Source organism: Plecotus auritus (assembly GCF_963455305.1).
Source record: "Plecotus auritus genome assembly, chromosome: 10".
NCBI classification, from domain to species: Eukaryota; Metazoa; Chordata; class Mammalia; order Chiroptera; family Vespertilionidae; genus Plecotus; species Plecotus auritus.
In genome coordinates this window covers 3,812,629-3,829,359 of record NC_137785.1, presented here as the reverse complement: position 1 = coordinate 3,829,359, position 16,731 = coordinate 3,812,629, and the positions used below count along the sequence as shown (strand labels likewise).

The 16,731-nt window shown below is 55.4% G+C and overlaps 1 protein-coding gene and 1 pseudogene across 3 annotated transcripts in view; both read right to left on the bottom strand.

Moving 5' to 3' along the window:
• Positions 1-290: 290 nt before the first annotated feature.
• Positions 291-1,542, bottom strand: LOC308234876 (phosphatidylinositol 5-phosphate 4-kinase type-2 gamma-like; annotated as a pseudogene). Its single transcript has one exon. The product of its transcript is annotated as a phosphatidylinositol 5-phosphate 4-kinase type-2 gamma-like (transcript).
• Positions 1,543-8,113: 6,571 nt separating this feature from the next.
• Positions 8,114-16,731, bottom strand: part of LOC308234884 (popy Class I histocompatibility antigen, A-1 alpha chain-like) — a 42,234-nt gene continuing 33,616 nt past the window's right edge. The window contains exons 3-9 of one of the 2 annotated variants that reach the window (XM_080643305.1): positions 10,820-11,104; positions 10,314-10,589; positions 9,449-9,724; positions 9,227-9,328; positions 8,771-8,800; positions 8,593-8,640; positions 8,114-8,447 (exon numbers count right to left, since the gene is read on the bottom strand). In XM_080643305.1, coding sequence (XP_080499431.1) covers positions 8,443-8,447; positions 8,593-8,640; positions 8,771-8,800; positions 9,227-9,328; positions 9,449-9,724; positions 10,314-10,589; positions 10,820-11,104 — 1,022 coding nt within the window. In that variant the 3' untranslated portion in view covers positions 8,114-8,442. Of the gene's footprint in view, positions 8,448-8,592; positions 8,641-8,770; positions 8,801-9,226; positions 9,329-9,448; positions 9,725-10,313; positions 10,590-10,819; positions 11,105-11,219; positions 11,349-16,731 lie in introns of those variants that run through there. The other variant, XM_080643306.1, reaches the window with a different exon arrangement.

Below are 16,731 nucleotides of genomic sequence, written 5' to 3'. Positions count from 1 at the left end.
CCCGTTCTTCCCTGGGATCCATGCTGAGGTTTAATATTTCTTGCAGGAATCCACATGGGCTTGGAGAAATTTTCTGGAAATATACCGAATGTTAAGAGGGGATCAGGGCCCTTCCAGAACCCAGACTCGGGATCTTTCCATTTAACCAGATCATTTTCCTTTGCCTTATTCTGACACCAGTGTACTTCCATGGGTGTCTTGCCGTGGGCATCACAGGTGAAAAAATGTAAGGTAATTAAGGCTTGGTGAAGTCTACTCTGAACATAAGGCGGCAGTGACCCCGAAGTCTCTTAGGCAAAGATGTTGGTGATGAAATCCCGGAATCGCTGAGCATACTGCTCAGGATCGCTGCCCCGGCCCCATGCTTGGCAGTTTTGGCTGCAGGAGCTGCTTTCTTCTTGGCATCACACTGGGTCAGGATGGCAGTGAGGGCCATGAAATACACCTCCTTCTGGGGGGCCCCTTCAGCACCCCGGATGGCGTAGACATCAATGAAGGATTCAAACTCTCCAGGGCCCAGGGGCCGATGGGAAAGCATGTAGCTGCCAATGCCCTCAGGGGAGGTGCCACAGGAGCCCACCAGAGCAGGTCCCCTCAGGCCACGGTCCCCATCCCCCTCGGACTCCTCCTCCCGCACAGGCCCCTCCTCCTCCGGTTCGGAGCCACCAACTACGTCACGGATGCCCAACAGAAGGCTGTGGTCCATGATCTTCAGCCACACTAGGAACTCCACACCTCTCTTTAGCTTCTCTAGAAATATTTTCTTCTCCTCTTCACCACTATAAACTTTCTGGCTCTTGTTGAGAAAGTCCCTATCCTTAAGGGTAGGTAATTCCTTAACCTTTTCTTTATCGCTGGCTTCCTGGGACACTAGGGAGCCCCTGAGGTCACACTTCCTGTGCACAGGAAGACGGTGGCTAAACATGTAGCACATCACAAGCATGTAGCTGTCTTCACTGTCCCGCTAACTCGGTACATCCCCGGGGACTGGGGCAGCAGCGTGTTACCATGGCACTTCACAATGTACTGCTGGGAGCTGGAGAGGTTGCTGTGCATGTCAGCAATGTCCTCCCCGGATACTTCTGTGATGACCAGCATCCGATCACAGGAGATAAGGAAGCGACCGTCACTGCCTTCCCTTCCACTCGGGGGACTGCGGGTAAGAGATACCAAGCATTCCTGGTCATCAATGCCCAATCGATCACGGAGGTTCCTGAAGACCTGCGGACACTACTCCTTGAACTTGAAATGACTGGGCAGATTTTCCCTGTGGAAAAGGTGATTGTTGGCCTTGACCTCGGAGCTGGCCTTAAAACCATCTGGCAGCAGCAGCATCACAGGGGGAGGCACCTGGCTGAGCTCAATGATCAAGTGGGCGACGCCCCCCAGCAACACGCCCACCGGTGGGTCAGCCGCCCGAGACACCTTCACCTTCTGCTGCACCAAACGCTTCTGCCTGGTTTTGGAGGCGAAGCCGAAACCCTGGCCGGGGGCCGCTGTGCTCACCGCTATGGAGGCCGGCGGGGCCAAGGAGGACGCCATGGCCTCCCGCGTACCCGACCCCGGGGAAGCCAGAGCCGGCCGCGATCGGGATCCCGACCCCGGAAGCCCACAAATTCTTTATTTTAGTTATTTTTATTATTTGTGTTCTAACAACTTTAAGATTTCAAAGCCAGTTAACAAGGCCGTGTTCTTTTGGCAAATTTTATAACAGAGCTAACTTTTAGTGCCTTCCATGCTAAAGTATTATTTTATTATTATTTTGTGGAAAAACAGGAGTGCCCCCAAGATTTGGGAGGCAACCTTGGAATGCGCTACGTTATTATTCAAAGATTACCATCATTATGGAAACATTAATCCTATTGTCCAAATATAGCCTGTATATTTTGTGTCATTTTTGCCATTTGTTAAAGAAAAAACAGTCTTAGTTCTTTCTGTAGCATCCGTGAAGACATTGGGGCTCAAGAAGTCACCCAAAATCGGGCAGAGGGCGCTTTTCTCTTAAGCTAGACTTTCTTCTCATAGGTACAGAAATCCCAGATGCATCCCTCAATTCTGGGAAATGTTTCATTTGTCTAAATTTTAAATGATGGATTGTGAAATAAAAACATGGCAAAAATGAGACTTTTAATAACATTCTCGAGTGGGCGTCCATTCTCCAGGATCGCCAAAAGACCTAGTAATTTTTTCATTACTTCCCTCTGCCCAGAGAATTTTCCTAGAACCTGTATTATTGGCCACGTGTACCACGCCTATTCTCTCTCTCCCCATTCCCGCATTCTGTTTGTTCTGGGGAAACTCGGCAATCGCCTGGCCATCTATCATTTCTTTCTCATTAAATTAAATTAAAGTCGTGCTTAATAAACTAACAATAAACAATAACTAATACACAAGTATCTAATAATTTCCTGTTTAATATCTAGGACATAAAAGAGGTTGAATCTGCATTGACTGAATCTGGAGGCAGAATGCTCACGCCTTTCCCTGGAGCGCCACCTTGTGTCCTTCTTGGCTGCGTACATTCCCTTTTAAAATGTCCTGTTCTACCACAATTATAGCACCTTATATTCCCCACTGTTACAGCGGCAGCGAGTAAGTTTGCTTGAAAAGTGCCTGACCCCACGTTCTGACAAGCCTGAATTATTTCTGTAATGGAACTTTTTTTTCTCAGAGGCGTCAGGCATTTCTTACAATCAGCATTGGCATTTTCATAAGCTAATTGCTGAATTAACATGTCTCTTGCTGCTGAGCTTTTTTCAAGTTTTGACCCAATCTTTCCCAACATTCAAGATCTAATGTACCTTCTTCAGGAAACCAAGGGTTATGTTCTATAACATCATGCAAAAACTATAAGAGAATACCTCCTGACACTTTAATTTCTTTATTCTTAAGCATGCAAACCAAAAGTCTACAATATAGTTTCTTACTTTTTAACTGAATTCTGCCCCACTAGCCTGGCTTAAAAAAAGATTCCCACCCTTACAGATCGCAACTTCTGCAGCTGGCTGTATGCTTTGCACGTGGTGAATTTCCCCACCTATCCAGTGAATTGTTCCCCACCTATCCGGTGAAATCTTCTCTACCTTGCCGCCGAAGCTACATTTTTCCTATCTAGACGAAATCTTCTCCTCTAGATGTCCCCTGTTGTGGCACCAGATGTGTGAGCCACGTCCTGTGTGGTTCCGGGTTCGGAATCTGGAGGAGGGCCGCGCGCAAATGACAGAGAGGAGACAAGAAATAATAATTTGGAAATACTGGGGGCCAGGCAGGAAGCCCAACACAACGGGAAGAACTTCCCCTGGTGCCCAGGCCTTGCCAACCTTTTATTCAACTTTGGACATACAAATAGCTCTTAGGCAGGCAGGCAATTCCGGTAACAGACAGACTCTCTTAAGGATCAGTAAATGTTAGAAAGATTTACTCTGAGACTATTTGGTCAGGAAATTGCTTGAGCCATCACTGTCTGGACTCAACAATCAGTGCATAGCTCTGGCCCTTGCCAGGGCTCAAGGTTCACCAGCATTCCGAGCTCCTTGTTTACACTTCTCTGATAGTGAAGACAATCGAAGGCTTCCTACAGCCAGCACCCCAATCAGACGTTCTTGAGTCAGGATGTGGGAGGGTGAACACATCTTCCATCACTCAGTCCCCACAAGGCAGCTGCCTCACGCTGTGGAGGACAATCATCATGAACAGATTCAGGGGAGTTTCTGAAACTGGTGACGTTCTCAAAGACCACTTCATGGTCACAATGTCCCACAGAATCCCCATGACCCAGTCCTCCCCTCTGCCCACCCCATCCGCAGATCAGGTATCCCCTTAAGAAGCCGAGAGAAACACATCAGAACCCTGGGCGCTGTCATTGCCTGGCTTAGGCACACCGGGATTGGGTCAGAGCCCCAGGTCAAGAAACTAAGGAGGAACTATGGAGTCAGGTCCTGCATGCCTCCCATAGGCACTGTCCCAGAAACTCAGGGGTCACCCCTCTATACTCACTGGCAGCCTGAGCGTAGCTCCCTCCTTTTCCACCTGCGGGAAGAAAACATCCCGTGAGAGACCAGGGACGAGACAGGGCCAGGAGGTCCTAAGAAAAGCCCTAGTCCTGGGCCCAGAGAAGTTTCCAGAACCCTGTGTATAGACCCAGGGCAGGACCAGGAAACCTGAGGGAAGTGCATGTGTGGGGACGGGACCCTCCGCCCTCCTGGAGTCTGTGCTCAGCAGGGACCTGACCTCTGACCTGGGACTGCTGGGAACGGGGTCCCCACCACCAGCACCATCAGGTGGTAAGTGGGTCCCTCATTTTCCCATGGGCCTCACTAAGGAGTAAGGGTCAGCACAGAGCCCCACACTGGCAATCACAGGCGTGGGGACGGTGCTTCCTGTGAATGAGGCGGGACACACGCCTACCTGGGATGAACCCCCAGTGGGACAGACACTCAGACCCCACCCCTGCCCATCTGAGCGCCTCCTCCCCCACATCACAGCTCCAGCCACAGCTCCCAGCAGAACCAGGCCCCCAGCGATGCCCAGGATGATGAAGATGAAGGTGAGAAGGCAGCTAGGGGGGAGAAGGGAAGGGAGGGTGAGGGCCCTGACCCCAGGCCTCAGCCCCGACCCCACTGAGGTCCCCCAGGGCCCCTGCTGCCCTGAGAAGAGGCTCTGTGCCCACTCCTCCTCACCCCATCTCAGGGTCAGGGGCTCGGTCAGCCCCTCGTGCTGCACATGGCACGTGTATCTCTGCTCCTCTCCGGGGGGCACCCCCACGGCCGCCCACTTCTGGAAGGTGCCGTCCCCCGCAGGCCTGGTCTCCACCAGCTCCATGTCCTGCGTCTGGTCCTCCCCGTCATGCTGCCAGCTCAGGCTGATGTCCGCAGGGTAGAGGCCCAGCGCCCAGCACCTCAGGGTGACCTCACGGGCAGAGACGGGGTGATGGGTCACGTGTGCCTTTGGGGGGTCTGAGCGGAGGGGAGAAAATGCAGGACCTTTGCATCTGCCATGGGACATACAGGAAGGGAATGTGCCTCCCAACCCCCCTCCTCTTTTTAAAAAAATTGAATCAAATGCTATGATTATGGCGCTGGAGTAAGTGCTCCCCCATTCTCTAATCATGTAAACGTACATAGTTTTTATTTTTCTTATTTATTTATTTTTTTAAATATATTTTATTGATTTTTTCCAGACAGCAAGGGAGAGGGATCGAGAGTTAGAAACATCCATAAAAGAGAAACATCCATAAGAGACAAACATCGATCAGCTGCCTCCTTCACACCCCCTACTGTGGATGTGCCCGCAACCAAGGTACATGCCCTTGACCGGAATCACACCTGGGACCCTTGAGTCTCTGCCGATGCTCTATCCACTGAGCCAAACGGGTCAGGGCTAGTTTTTATTTTTCAATTACAGTTCAAGATTATATTGATTTCCAGTGTACATCATAGTGGTTAGACATTTGTATAATTCACCAAGTGACCCCCCGAGAAGTCCAGTCCCCACCTGGCACCACCCGTAGTAATTAACCATCTTATTGACTATTTCCCCTCGGCATGGAATCATACTTTAGTTATAAAACTGTGACCCTCCATGTCGTAGTGAACAAAGTATGGACCGTATCATTTGTGGTGACCATGTAAAGCTCCATGCATGGGGAGTATTGATTATTGATTTCCACAGTGTCACTGCTTATTATTAAACTCTTCTTCCAATGGAATTCTTGTCTTGTGATCCATGCTTAATGGAGACCACTCTGTCTCCTGCCAGAATGAGAGTTTTTCGTCTGGAGAGCGGTCTCCTTTTCCCTCAGAGTCCACATGGAAGGCTCCCGATAATGCTCGAAGGATGATGCATGGGGAAAAGAGTCCCTGAGGCCACCAAGCCAAAGGAGAGAACAGGAATAACAGAGTCGTCCCTCGGTATTTTCTCAGGCTCGACGTAAAGGATCTGAACGCAGAAACCATGATGGTGTTCACGACTGTAACAAACAGAAACTCCCACCTGCACATCACGACCAATCCTGGGCCAAGAAGGAAGGCAGGGAGGTCAGTGGTAACCTGGGGGACTTAAGTCTTTCTCGGTCCATCCTGCGGCTGCCTGACCTGCCCTGGCAGTTACTCTCCTCAGACTCCAGAAGAAATCAGCCACCGCTCTGAGCACCTGCCTCCATCCTGCCCTCCCTGCACTGTGTGGGGCATGAATTCCCATCGCGGCTGGGATGCAGGAGAACGGGTTAGCGTTTCTTGTCCATATTTGTTTGGGGACTTGACGAGTCAACCACTTTCTCTGTAACATCCCTACACTGTCCACAGGAGTAGTAAAAGCATGCTGGGCAGTAATAAAAGGTCACAATGCATCGGGAAAAAGTTCCCTTCTATCAAGGGCCGTGTGGAGTCCCTGATTGGATTGGAGACCCGTGGTCCCGTCACTCCTGTCCAGGTAGAGATGCCAGCAGGTGCCCCTCAGCGTCCCCTGAGAAGAAACTCGGGTTCCACTCCCACCTTTGTGCTTCCACATCGACTGCTTCATCCCGATTTCCTCACGCCTCCAATGGAGTTGGTTCCCCTTTCTCCCCCGTCTCTGCTCACGATGTACAGGTGTCCCATGGGGCAGAGAGCGACTTCCCCTAAATTCCAAGATACGTGAGATCCTGTGACCTCATTAAATCCTCTCCCTTTATTATTTCTTTCAGAGGATGGGGTGGGACAGCTGACATCCTCACTAACTTTCCCGGCTGTGACAGCACATGTGTGGCACCCCATTGGGAAGATTGGGGGACACGGTAGGAGTGCCCAACCCGTGAAAGGGAGCCATCATTGAAGTTGGGCGGTTGGAGGAACGTAAGGGCTGAACGTCTGGTTCTGGAGTACAAGGACGTTCTCACCAACAGGGGGAGGGCTTCTCTTTTCTCCACACGTTTGCCAACAGGCGTCTCTCCCTTCGGTCCATCTGTCCTTCTGAGCCTTTCACTCTCCCCCTCGTCCCATTTGTGATCTCCCGTCCTCCCGTGGGTGACGCTCAGCCTCTGACTCCCCGACATCCATCCTGCTCTCAGTCTCCAGGTGCAGGGAGTCGGCGAAACCATTTCCCACCGGGTTTGACACAACTCACTTTCCCACCAGGAATATCTGAGAGAGGAGTCCACATTCCTGTGAAGAGTTGGTTTTGTCTGACTCTGTCATTTTCACCATGCGGGGAGGTGAGCCCCAACATCACATGGTGGCTGAACTTGAGTTTCCCCTCTGACTAAAACTGTTGGGCAATTTCATGTGTGTGGACCATGTAAACATCCTCAACAGGAGGATGGACTGGACTCTTGTTCATGAGTGAGTGGGACTCTAGTAAGGTGCCAGCGTCCTTAACTACTGGGACCCTTTGGCTATTAATGGATCTGTGGGCAGAGACTGTGGGATGAGAGAAATGTCTGGTCTTTGCCCCTGGCTCCTGGCACTGAGCTCCTAACACCCTGGGAACCTCCTGAGTGACAAGTGTCTTTGGGATGCTGATGAGATGGCTCTTGGCTGAGGGGCCGGGAGGCTTCAGGGTGGGGGCTGGTCCCCAGAAAGACCAAGCTGATCAGAGGGTGGGAACGTTCAGGCCCTAGAAGGAGGCAGAGCAGGAGGAGCCTGAAAAGCCATCTCTCCACACCACAGTCCTGTGTGCGGGGACCCTGGGCCTGCGGGACACTGACCCCAAAATGAGCCCTGATACTGTCAGACGGGGACACCCAGAGAATGAGACCAAAACTCCTACACAAACACAGCAACAGGCATAAGGTTCCCAAGAGCAAAGACACCACAAACACCCAGGACAGGAGGGCGGAGGGCGGACCCAGGCCTGAGCCCAGGCTGACCTGCCCAGGAAGACCTCGCTGTCCAGGGTTCAGGAGAGGCGCTGCATTAGGACACGTGACAAGGCCTGGGGATGGGAGTCCCAGTGACCACAGGTCCTGGTGGGACAGGGTCCCCAGAGGGAGAAGGTCAGAGGAGCAGAGAGGTGACAAGGTAGTGGAGTGACAACGTCAAAGCCCACGATGCACTGAGCCCTGACCAGGCACAGAACCCGACCACGCTCCGTCCTCCCACCCCTCCTGTCCCGCCTGCAAAGAGCTCAGAATACACGGGAATCTGCAAAATTCTTGGTGTTTCCGTTTATTTCCTCTCAGAAGACATTTAATTAGAGGGTCTCCTTTAATTACCGTCACCAATCAGGACAAGAATTGAAGAACCAGGTCAATCCACAGTCTCCTTTCAATACGGAGCAGGAAGTTGAGCTCAGAGCACCAGGGAGGAAAGGCAGGGATGGGGATGGGGATGGGGAGGGCCCAGCCGCCTCTGGGGACAGAAAAGTGTGGGGAGCAGGGCTGGGCCAGCCCCCCATCAGAGGTTCTTGAGTCAGGAAGTGGGAGCGTGAAAACACCATCCATCACTCAGTCCCCACAAGGCAGCCGCCTCACGCTGTGGAGGACAATCATCAGGAGCAGATTCAGGGCAGTGGCTGTAACTGGTGACATTCTCAAACCCACTTCATGCTCACAGTGTCCCACAGACTCCCCACCACCCAGGCCTCCCTCTGCCCACCCCTCCCCACGGCAGGTCTCACCTTTAGAAGCCGAGAGAGACACATCAGAGCCCTGGGCGCTGTCACTGCCTGCGGGGGACACAGCAGGATGGGGTCAGAGCCCAGGATAGGAGACTAAGGAGGAACTATGGGGGTGGGGTCCCCAATGGCTCCCCTCTGCACTGTCGCAGGGACTCAGGGGTCACCCCTCCATACTCACTGGCAGCCTGAGCGTAGCTCCCTTTTCCACCTGCGGGAAGAAAACATCCCGTGAGACCAGGGAGGAGGCAGGGCCATGAGGTCCTAAAGGAAGCCCTAGTCCTGGGCCCCAGAGAAGTTTCCAGAACCGAGTGTATAAACCCAGGGCAGGACCAGGAAACCTGAGGGAAGTGCATGTGTGGGGACTGGACCCTCCGCCCTCCTGGAGTCTGTGCTCAGCAGGGACCTGCCCTCTGACCTGGGGATGCTGGGAACGGGGTCCCCACCACCAGCATCATCAGGTGGTAAATGGTCCCTCATTTCCCACGGGCCTCACTAAGGAGTAAGGGTGAGCACAGAGCCCGACACTGGCCATCACACGCGTGGGGACGGTGCTTCCCGTGAATGAGGCGGGACACACATCTACCTGGGCTTGAACCCCCAGTGGGACAGACACTCAGATTCCACCCCTGCCCACCTGAGCGCCGCCTCCCCCACATCACAGCAACAGCCACAGCGCCCAGCAGAACCAGGCCCCCAACGATGCCCATGATGATGATGAAGGTGTGAGAAGGCGGCTCTGGGAGGACAAGGGAAGGGAGGGTGAGGGCCCTGACCCCAGGCCTCAGCCCCAAACCCAATGAGTCCACCAGGACCCCGCTGCCCTGAGAAGAGGCTCTGTGCCCACGGCCCTCCTCACCCCATCTCAGGGTCAGGGGCTCGGGCAGCCCCTCGTGCTGCACATGGCACGTGTATCTCTGTTCCTCTCCGGGGGGCACCCCTACGGTCGCCCACTTCTGGAAGGTGCCGTCCCCCGCAGGCCTGGTCTCCACCAGCTCCATGTCCTGGGTCTGGTCCTCCCCGTCACGCTGCCAGCTCAGGCTGATGTCCGCAGGGTAGAAGCCCAGCGCCCAGCACCTCAGGGTGACCTCATGGGCAGACACGGGGTGGTGGGTCACGTGTGCCTTTGGGGGGTCTGAGGGGAGGGAGAAAATGCAGGACCTTTGCATCTGCCATGGGACACTCCAGCAGCGCCCATGTGACCATCCTGAGAGTGGACAGACACCTGGGTGGGGGAGGGAGCACACAGCCCCCACACCAGCCTGGACAGAGGCACCTGGAAGGACCTCATGTTCTTTAGAAAGTTCTAGAATCAGAGAGACACAGCCCAGGGCAGGAGGCAGGTCTCTGAGGGGAGAAAGGGATTTGTGGTCCTGACCTGGGTGGAGGCCACGTGACTCAGAAAAGCTGGGGTCAGGCCTCAGACACGGGGGTGTGGGCAGCGCACAAGGCCTGAGAGAGAAGGTCCCCGTGGGTCCCAGAGCCCCTGCAGGGCCCATGGGAACCGCTGATGGATTATTTCACGGGGGTCTCCCTGCACCCCAGGAGAGCCTGCACCCCTAACTGTCCCTGAGAGGAGGGGGAGTCCCTCTGGTACCTGATCTGGACATCCATCGGGGCGCCATCCCCGACCCTAGGAGGGGTGTCTGACACTGACCCCCTGTCCTGTCTCCTTGTAGGACCCCAGCCCCGGGGAGAGGGGGCGGCCCCAGGGCCCCTGGTACCTGCGCGCTGCAGGGTCTCCTTCCCTTTTTCCAGGTACATGCGCAGTGACTCCAAACACAGGCCCTCCAGGTAGCTCCTCTCAGGCTCTGCCACACCCTCCGCCTCCCACTTGCGCTTTGTGATCTGAGCCGCCATGTCGGCCGCGGTCCAGGAGGTCAGGTCCTCGTTCAGGGCGATGTAGTCGGTGCCGTCGTAGGCGTATTGCCAGTATCCGCGGAGGAGGCGCCCGTCGGGTCCCACGTCGCAGCCATACATCCACTGGAAGGTGTGAGACCCTGACCCCGCCCCGAGGTCAGCCCCGCCCCGAGGTCACCCCGCCCCGCCCGCCCCGCGGGGCCTGAATCTAAACTGAAAGTGAAATCGGGTCAAAGTCCCCGCGGGCTCCTCCCGGGTGGGGGACGGGCGGGTCCCGCCGCCTCGGGGTGAGGCTCGGACTCGGACCCTCGGGGCGACCCCGGCCCGTCCGTGGGGAGGGGGGTTGTGACGGGCCCGGCGCGCGGCTCACCGTCCTCGCTCTGGTTGTAGTAGCCGCGCAGGTTCTTCAGGCTCACTCGGAAAGCCTGTGCGTGTCCCTTCATTTTCTGCGTCTCCTCCTCCCAATACCCCGGGTACACCTGCTCCACCCACGGCTGCTGCATCCACGGCGTCCGGGGCTCCATCCTCGGACTCGCCGCGTCGCTGTCGAACCGCACGAACTGCGTGTCGTCCACGTAGCCGACTTCGAGGTACCGGGGCTCCCCGCGGCCGGGCCGGGACACGATGGTGCTGAAATACCTCAGGGAGTGGGGGCCTGGGGGGCGGACGGAGGGCAGGGCCGGGGCTGACACGCGCCTTCCCGGCACCGCGCCCCCGCCGGGTCCCCTCGCTCCTCCCCGCACAGCCGCCCCCTCCGACCCCGCACTCACCGGCCCAGCTGGGGGTCAGGACCAGCGCCCCCGAGAGCAGCAGGAGGAGGGTGGGGGGCCTCAGGACCTGCATCTTCCGCGTCGGGGGAACCTTCTGAGTCCGGGCGCTTCCGCGGAGGAGTTATAACCGGAGCCGCGGGGACGCTGATTGGCTGCTCTGGAAACCGCTGAGCCAATGGGAGTGTGAGTGGGGACGCGTCACGAGTATCCAGGAAGGAGGCGCCGACACAGGTTGGGAGAGGAGAAGTGAAACCAGGGCGCTGGGGAGTCCCCAACACGGAGCTGCCCCCCCCAGACTCTGTCCCCTGCTGAGACCTGCGCGCAGGCCTGGGCCCTGGACTCGGTCCTGACCCCCCTCCTGCGCGGAGCTCCCGTCACACTGTCCCCCGAGGCCTGGCCCAGGCGCTGTGCTGTTCAGGGACTTTCCAAGGTTTGGGGTTCACCATCTCTGTGCACCTCACACAGGAGGGAGGCCCGCAATAATCCTGTTTATGTGGTTCCGTCTGTCACAGTCACCACTCCCGGAGTCACACGGGAAACAAGTATTAATGCACGTCGCATGCTCACTGCCCGTGAGAGGGTAACAGAGGCATGTTTTTATGGAAAACACCCATTTCCCAGAGAACAAGGAGGAGAGAGGAGGGACCTGCTCCCCTTTCACATCCTCCCGTCTCCCTGGGAGACGCTGGGTGTTCACATTTGCTTCTGCGTTTTATCTGTTATTGTGGCTGCAGCTTCTTAGGACACAGCCGGCCTCACAGAAATGGGCAGGAGCAGCGTTTTCCTGACCTTTTCAGGTCAGTGTGGGTGCTCACCTGTGACAGTCACTGCAGCGACACAAGCGGTCGTTTCTGAAAGGGCTCTGCACAGTGAGACCTGAAACCATATTGACTGTGTTCTTCTTGTTTTAGTTTTTTAAATATATATTCTTTTATTTCAAGTAGGGAGAGAGAGAGAGATACATCAATGATGAGAAAGAATCATAGATCCGCTGCCTGCTACATTCCCCACACTGGGGATGGAGCCTCTAACCCAGGCTTGTGTTCTGACAAAAAGGTGAAGTGTGACCTCCTGGTTCATAGGTCAATGTTCAACCCCCAAGCCCTGCTGGTTGGGGAATATTGAATAATTCCTGTTCTGTCATGTCACCGTCCCCAGGGCCGTCTTGCTGGGTGGCTCTGTCCTCATGCAGGTTAGTTAAAGTGATGCCTGTGTCTCTAAGTCCCAGAGCCCTTCCCGTGCTGGTGCATTAATCACCGTCATCAAAGCTCACATGTGAGTCTGTTCCCACAGAGCCCCTAGGAAAGTGTGTCCGCACTGGGGAGGGTCTAGCTGACGTGGTGGGACACCCCTGTTCCAACTTCTGGTTTTCTCTCGGGGGCTCACATTTCATCAAGACAACAGGCCTGTCCGTGGTCCCCTGCCAGGTGACATATCCTGAAGGGAGAAGCTCATGTTTATTTTTAAAAATACATTTTTATTGATTTCAGAGCGGAAGGAGAGGGAGGGAGAGAGAGAGAGAGAGAGAGAGAGAGAGAGAGAGAGAGAGAGAGAGAAACATGAATGATGACAGAGAATCTTTGATTGGCCCCCTCTTGCTCACCCCATTGGGGATTAGGCCCACAACTCGGGCATGTGCCCTGGACTGGAATCAAAGTTGGGACCCTTCAGTGCGAAGGCTGATGCTCTACCCACCGGGCCAAACCAGCTTGGGCACTCACATTCCTGTTTGAGAAAGTGTGTGCCACTTCACCCAATCTCAGCAATCCTAGTGTCTGTGTCATTCATTCTTTTAAGTAAACAGGGCCAGGCCGGTGTGGCTCAGTGTGCAGGCTCCATCCCCAGGGGTGGGGGGTGGGGGGCGTGCAGGAGCCAGCCTTCCCATGGTTCTCCCCCATCCTGGATGTTTCCATCTCTGTCTCCCTCTCAGTTCCTCTCTGATATCAAATTTTTAAAAGTATAGTTTTTCTTGATTTCAGAGAGGAAGGGAGACAGAGATAGAAACATCCATAATGACAGAGAATCAAGGACCTGCTGCCTCCTGCACGCCCCCTACTGGGAATTGAGAACACATCCAGGGCCTGTGACCTTGACCTGAATGAAACCTGGGACCCTCCAGTCCGCACACCTATGCTCCATCCACTGAGACAAACCAGCTAGGGCTCAACTTTTTAAAAAGTAAACATGGATCCCATGAGAAAGAGGCTAGCCCCACTCACACACATGATCTCCCTGGTACATGACACTTGGGATGTGGCAGAGGGTTTTCTGTGTATTTCCCGGGCCATCATATGTGGGGTTTTTATCCTCCATTTTTATTAAAGACCATTAACAAATGAATAATCCACTTGTGTAATGAAGGCAAGATATATGTATATATCTTCTTTTTGAGAATATTTTTATTTTTCAATTACAGTTGATGTACAATATTGTATTAGTTTACTTGGACAAGTCTGTGGTTAGACATTCATAGAACTTATACAGGGATCGCCCCATACATGTAGGACCATGTGACCTCACATGTAACTGTTACAACATGAGTGACTGTGTTCCCTGTGCTGTGCTTTCCCCCCCATGACCACACTGTAGGGACCGTGTTGTAGTTCCTCCTCCTCCACCTGCTCTGCCCAGTCCCCCCCGCCCTCCGGCAGCCAGCAGTCTGCTCCCTGTGGCTCTGAGTCTGTGGCTGCTGTAGGTTCTGTTGGGCTGATCCCAGGGGCTCTGAGTGCGGGCTGTGGGGAGGGGGGTCATTGTTCTGTGGTTGTGGGCCGATGCAGGCACCCTGTTCACCTTTGGGGTATCTCCACCGGAGGCCACGGTGTTTTAAAATGTGGATGGAAGGATGAGGCTTCAGTGAAGAGAATAATTTCACCTACTTCCACCGCGTCCTTTAAAGGGAACTGGTTCTGTTCTCTGTCTGTCTGTCTTCTCTCTGCAGGTCAGTGCTGGTGGGAGGAACGACGATGGAGGTCGGGTGTCAGCCCATTCGTGCTGAGCTTGGCCTCAGCGCCCCTGTCAGCGGAGTGAAAAGGCCAGGATGTCCTTCATCTCCTGCCAACAGTGTCGACCCCACATCCCGGGAAAGGCTCTCAGAGACTTCAGGGTTCCACGGACCACACTTTGAGAAAGGTTGTTCGGGATAAACCAGAGGGCGTCTCCCAACTGTCCCTGCCTCTGCCTCCTCTTTTCTTCCCAGAATCCCTCTCCATGAGGCAGATCCTGCGCCCCAAACTGAGGTCACAGCATTGCCCCTGGGACCTTCTAGAAGAGAGCTCACCCTGGAAATCCCACAGGGAGAGCCCTCAGCCTGGGAGGTGGGCGGAGGGACAGGGGTGTCCCCTCTGGGACAGGGAGCAGTTTGTGCCTGAAGACACCAGTCCCCCAGACCCCTCCTGTGGCTTCTACACCCCAGCTGAGTGAGCGCTCCCATCCCACAGACACCTGACGTGTCTGTAGGGGCAGCCATCTAGGCCCTTTATTTTATTCCTTTTAATTAAAAAATGTTGTTATTGATTTAGAGAGAGAGGACGGGAGAGGGAGAAAGAGAGGAACAGGGATGGGGAGGGAAGCACTGATGGTTGCCTCCCCCACACGCCTTGACCAGGGGTCACACCTGAGACCTTCCAGTGCCCAGGACAGCCCCCCCCCGCCCCCCCCCAGCACCACCAAGCCGGGCCTTTTATGCAAATGAACCCCTTGCTCTGTCCTGAGGCCCCGCCCACAGCGGAGCAGTCTGTCCAGCAGCACATTCTGAGAGCCAGGACTCGCTCTGCACCGCTTTCTCCCACGTGGCGGCCACCAGCTGCCGTGGCCACTGCGCCCCTGACACGTGGCTCCTGTGTTGAGCAGGGACTTCCCTTCAGGGACCTGTCATCCAGCCGCCGGGGGTCGTGTAGCCGCCCCATGAGACGGCGCCCGGCTGAATGCTCTCAGTGTCCAGTCTCTGCCCCGCAGGCCCCGTGGGCTCACAGACGGATGGAGGTGACCGTGTCTGCACGTGGAAGCCACGGGGCTGCATGTGTCACTGACGCCAGTTGTGTGTGTGGGTCTCGGTGATCCTCAATCCCAGCTGCCCAGGAGCGCACAGGCATGACCTCAGATGAGAGTTAGCGCCCTCAGGGTGTAGGGCTCACCACGCCCCTCCCTGCAGCCTTCCTGTGTGCGTCCCCCGGACCTCGGTGCTGTGTTTGGTGACCCGGTGACAGGAGCAGGCACAGCAGGCTTTCCCGCAAGAGAAAGTGTCTGTTGAACCAGCAGGCGCAGCTCCCTGGAGGCCCCGCACGTACTTAGAGGACAGAAAGCAGAGGAGGTCACTGTAGATTCCACCCTAGAACCCCTTACCTGCTGCTCCTCCCCTTAACTCCCCCCAACACTCTAACAGCCCCGTTTCCCTCGCCCTGGAATGCTCTCCCACAGAGGACATTATATGTGAAGCGTTTGCAGTTGTGGATGAGAATTTCTCAAACCAACACCCAAAGATGGAAACCAGGAAGGAAAACATAAAACTTGTCCATGTCAACCTCACACTCGAGAGAGACAACCTCAGGCCCAGAATCAAACTCAGAGACGCACCAAGATGTTGACAGAGAAAGGGCCCCGGGGACCAGTGTTCCTCAGCCAAAGCCCAGGGGACCCCTGTGGGCAGGCGAGGTGGGTTAGTCATCATTGCTGGGGGAGATCGCGTCCCTCGGGGGCCATGGGGCATCCTAGCGGGAAGGGGGAGATGGGGCACATCTAGGAGGTGGGCTCTGCATGGCGACCTCGGGAGGGTCTGGGGAAGCAGGCTCATCGGATGGGTGGTGTCAGGGGGCAGGGCTGTGGGTGGGCAGCTCAGTGACTGTCCAGGGACAAGGCCGCCTGCAGGGAGGATGGGGCGCAGCTGGAGGGAAGCGGCCTCGCTGCCATGAGCCCGCGCAGGGGGCTGTGTGGTCCTCTGTGAGCTGTGCGGCCTGTGTGTGTCTGTGTGTAGACGCAGGGAGGGTGGTGTGGCTGTGTCTCCCTTGTCATGGCCTCGGGACGGCGTGTCTGAGGTTGACACTCTGAGAGGTGAATCGTGTCCAACGGGAGAGGAACCGGCCCCGCTGTGAGCTCCGGGCCAGCTCCCGACAGCACTGAGGCCTCGCGGGTCAGACCAGGTCCCGTGGGGGCTGCGTGTCCTTCTCTCCGAAGCCCAATGTCTAAAAGCATCCACAGCCCAATCCGCCAGTGAAGCACGTGAGGGACAACGTGGGAAGAAGAAATGCGGTGTCAAACATCTGTCTGTGTGACAGACACATGGGGACAATAATGAGAACGTGGAACTAGAGGAACAGGGATGAAATGGAAATCCATCCATTCAGCCCTGACCGGTGTGGCTCAGTGGATAGAGCGTCAGCCTGCGGACTGAAGGGTCCCAGGTTCGGTTCTGGTCACGGGCATGTATCTTGGTTGAGGGCACATCCCCAGTAGGGGGTGTGCAGGAGGCAGCTGATTGATGTTTCTCCCTCATCGATGTTTCTAATTCTCTATCCCT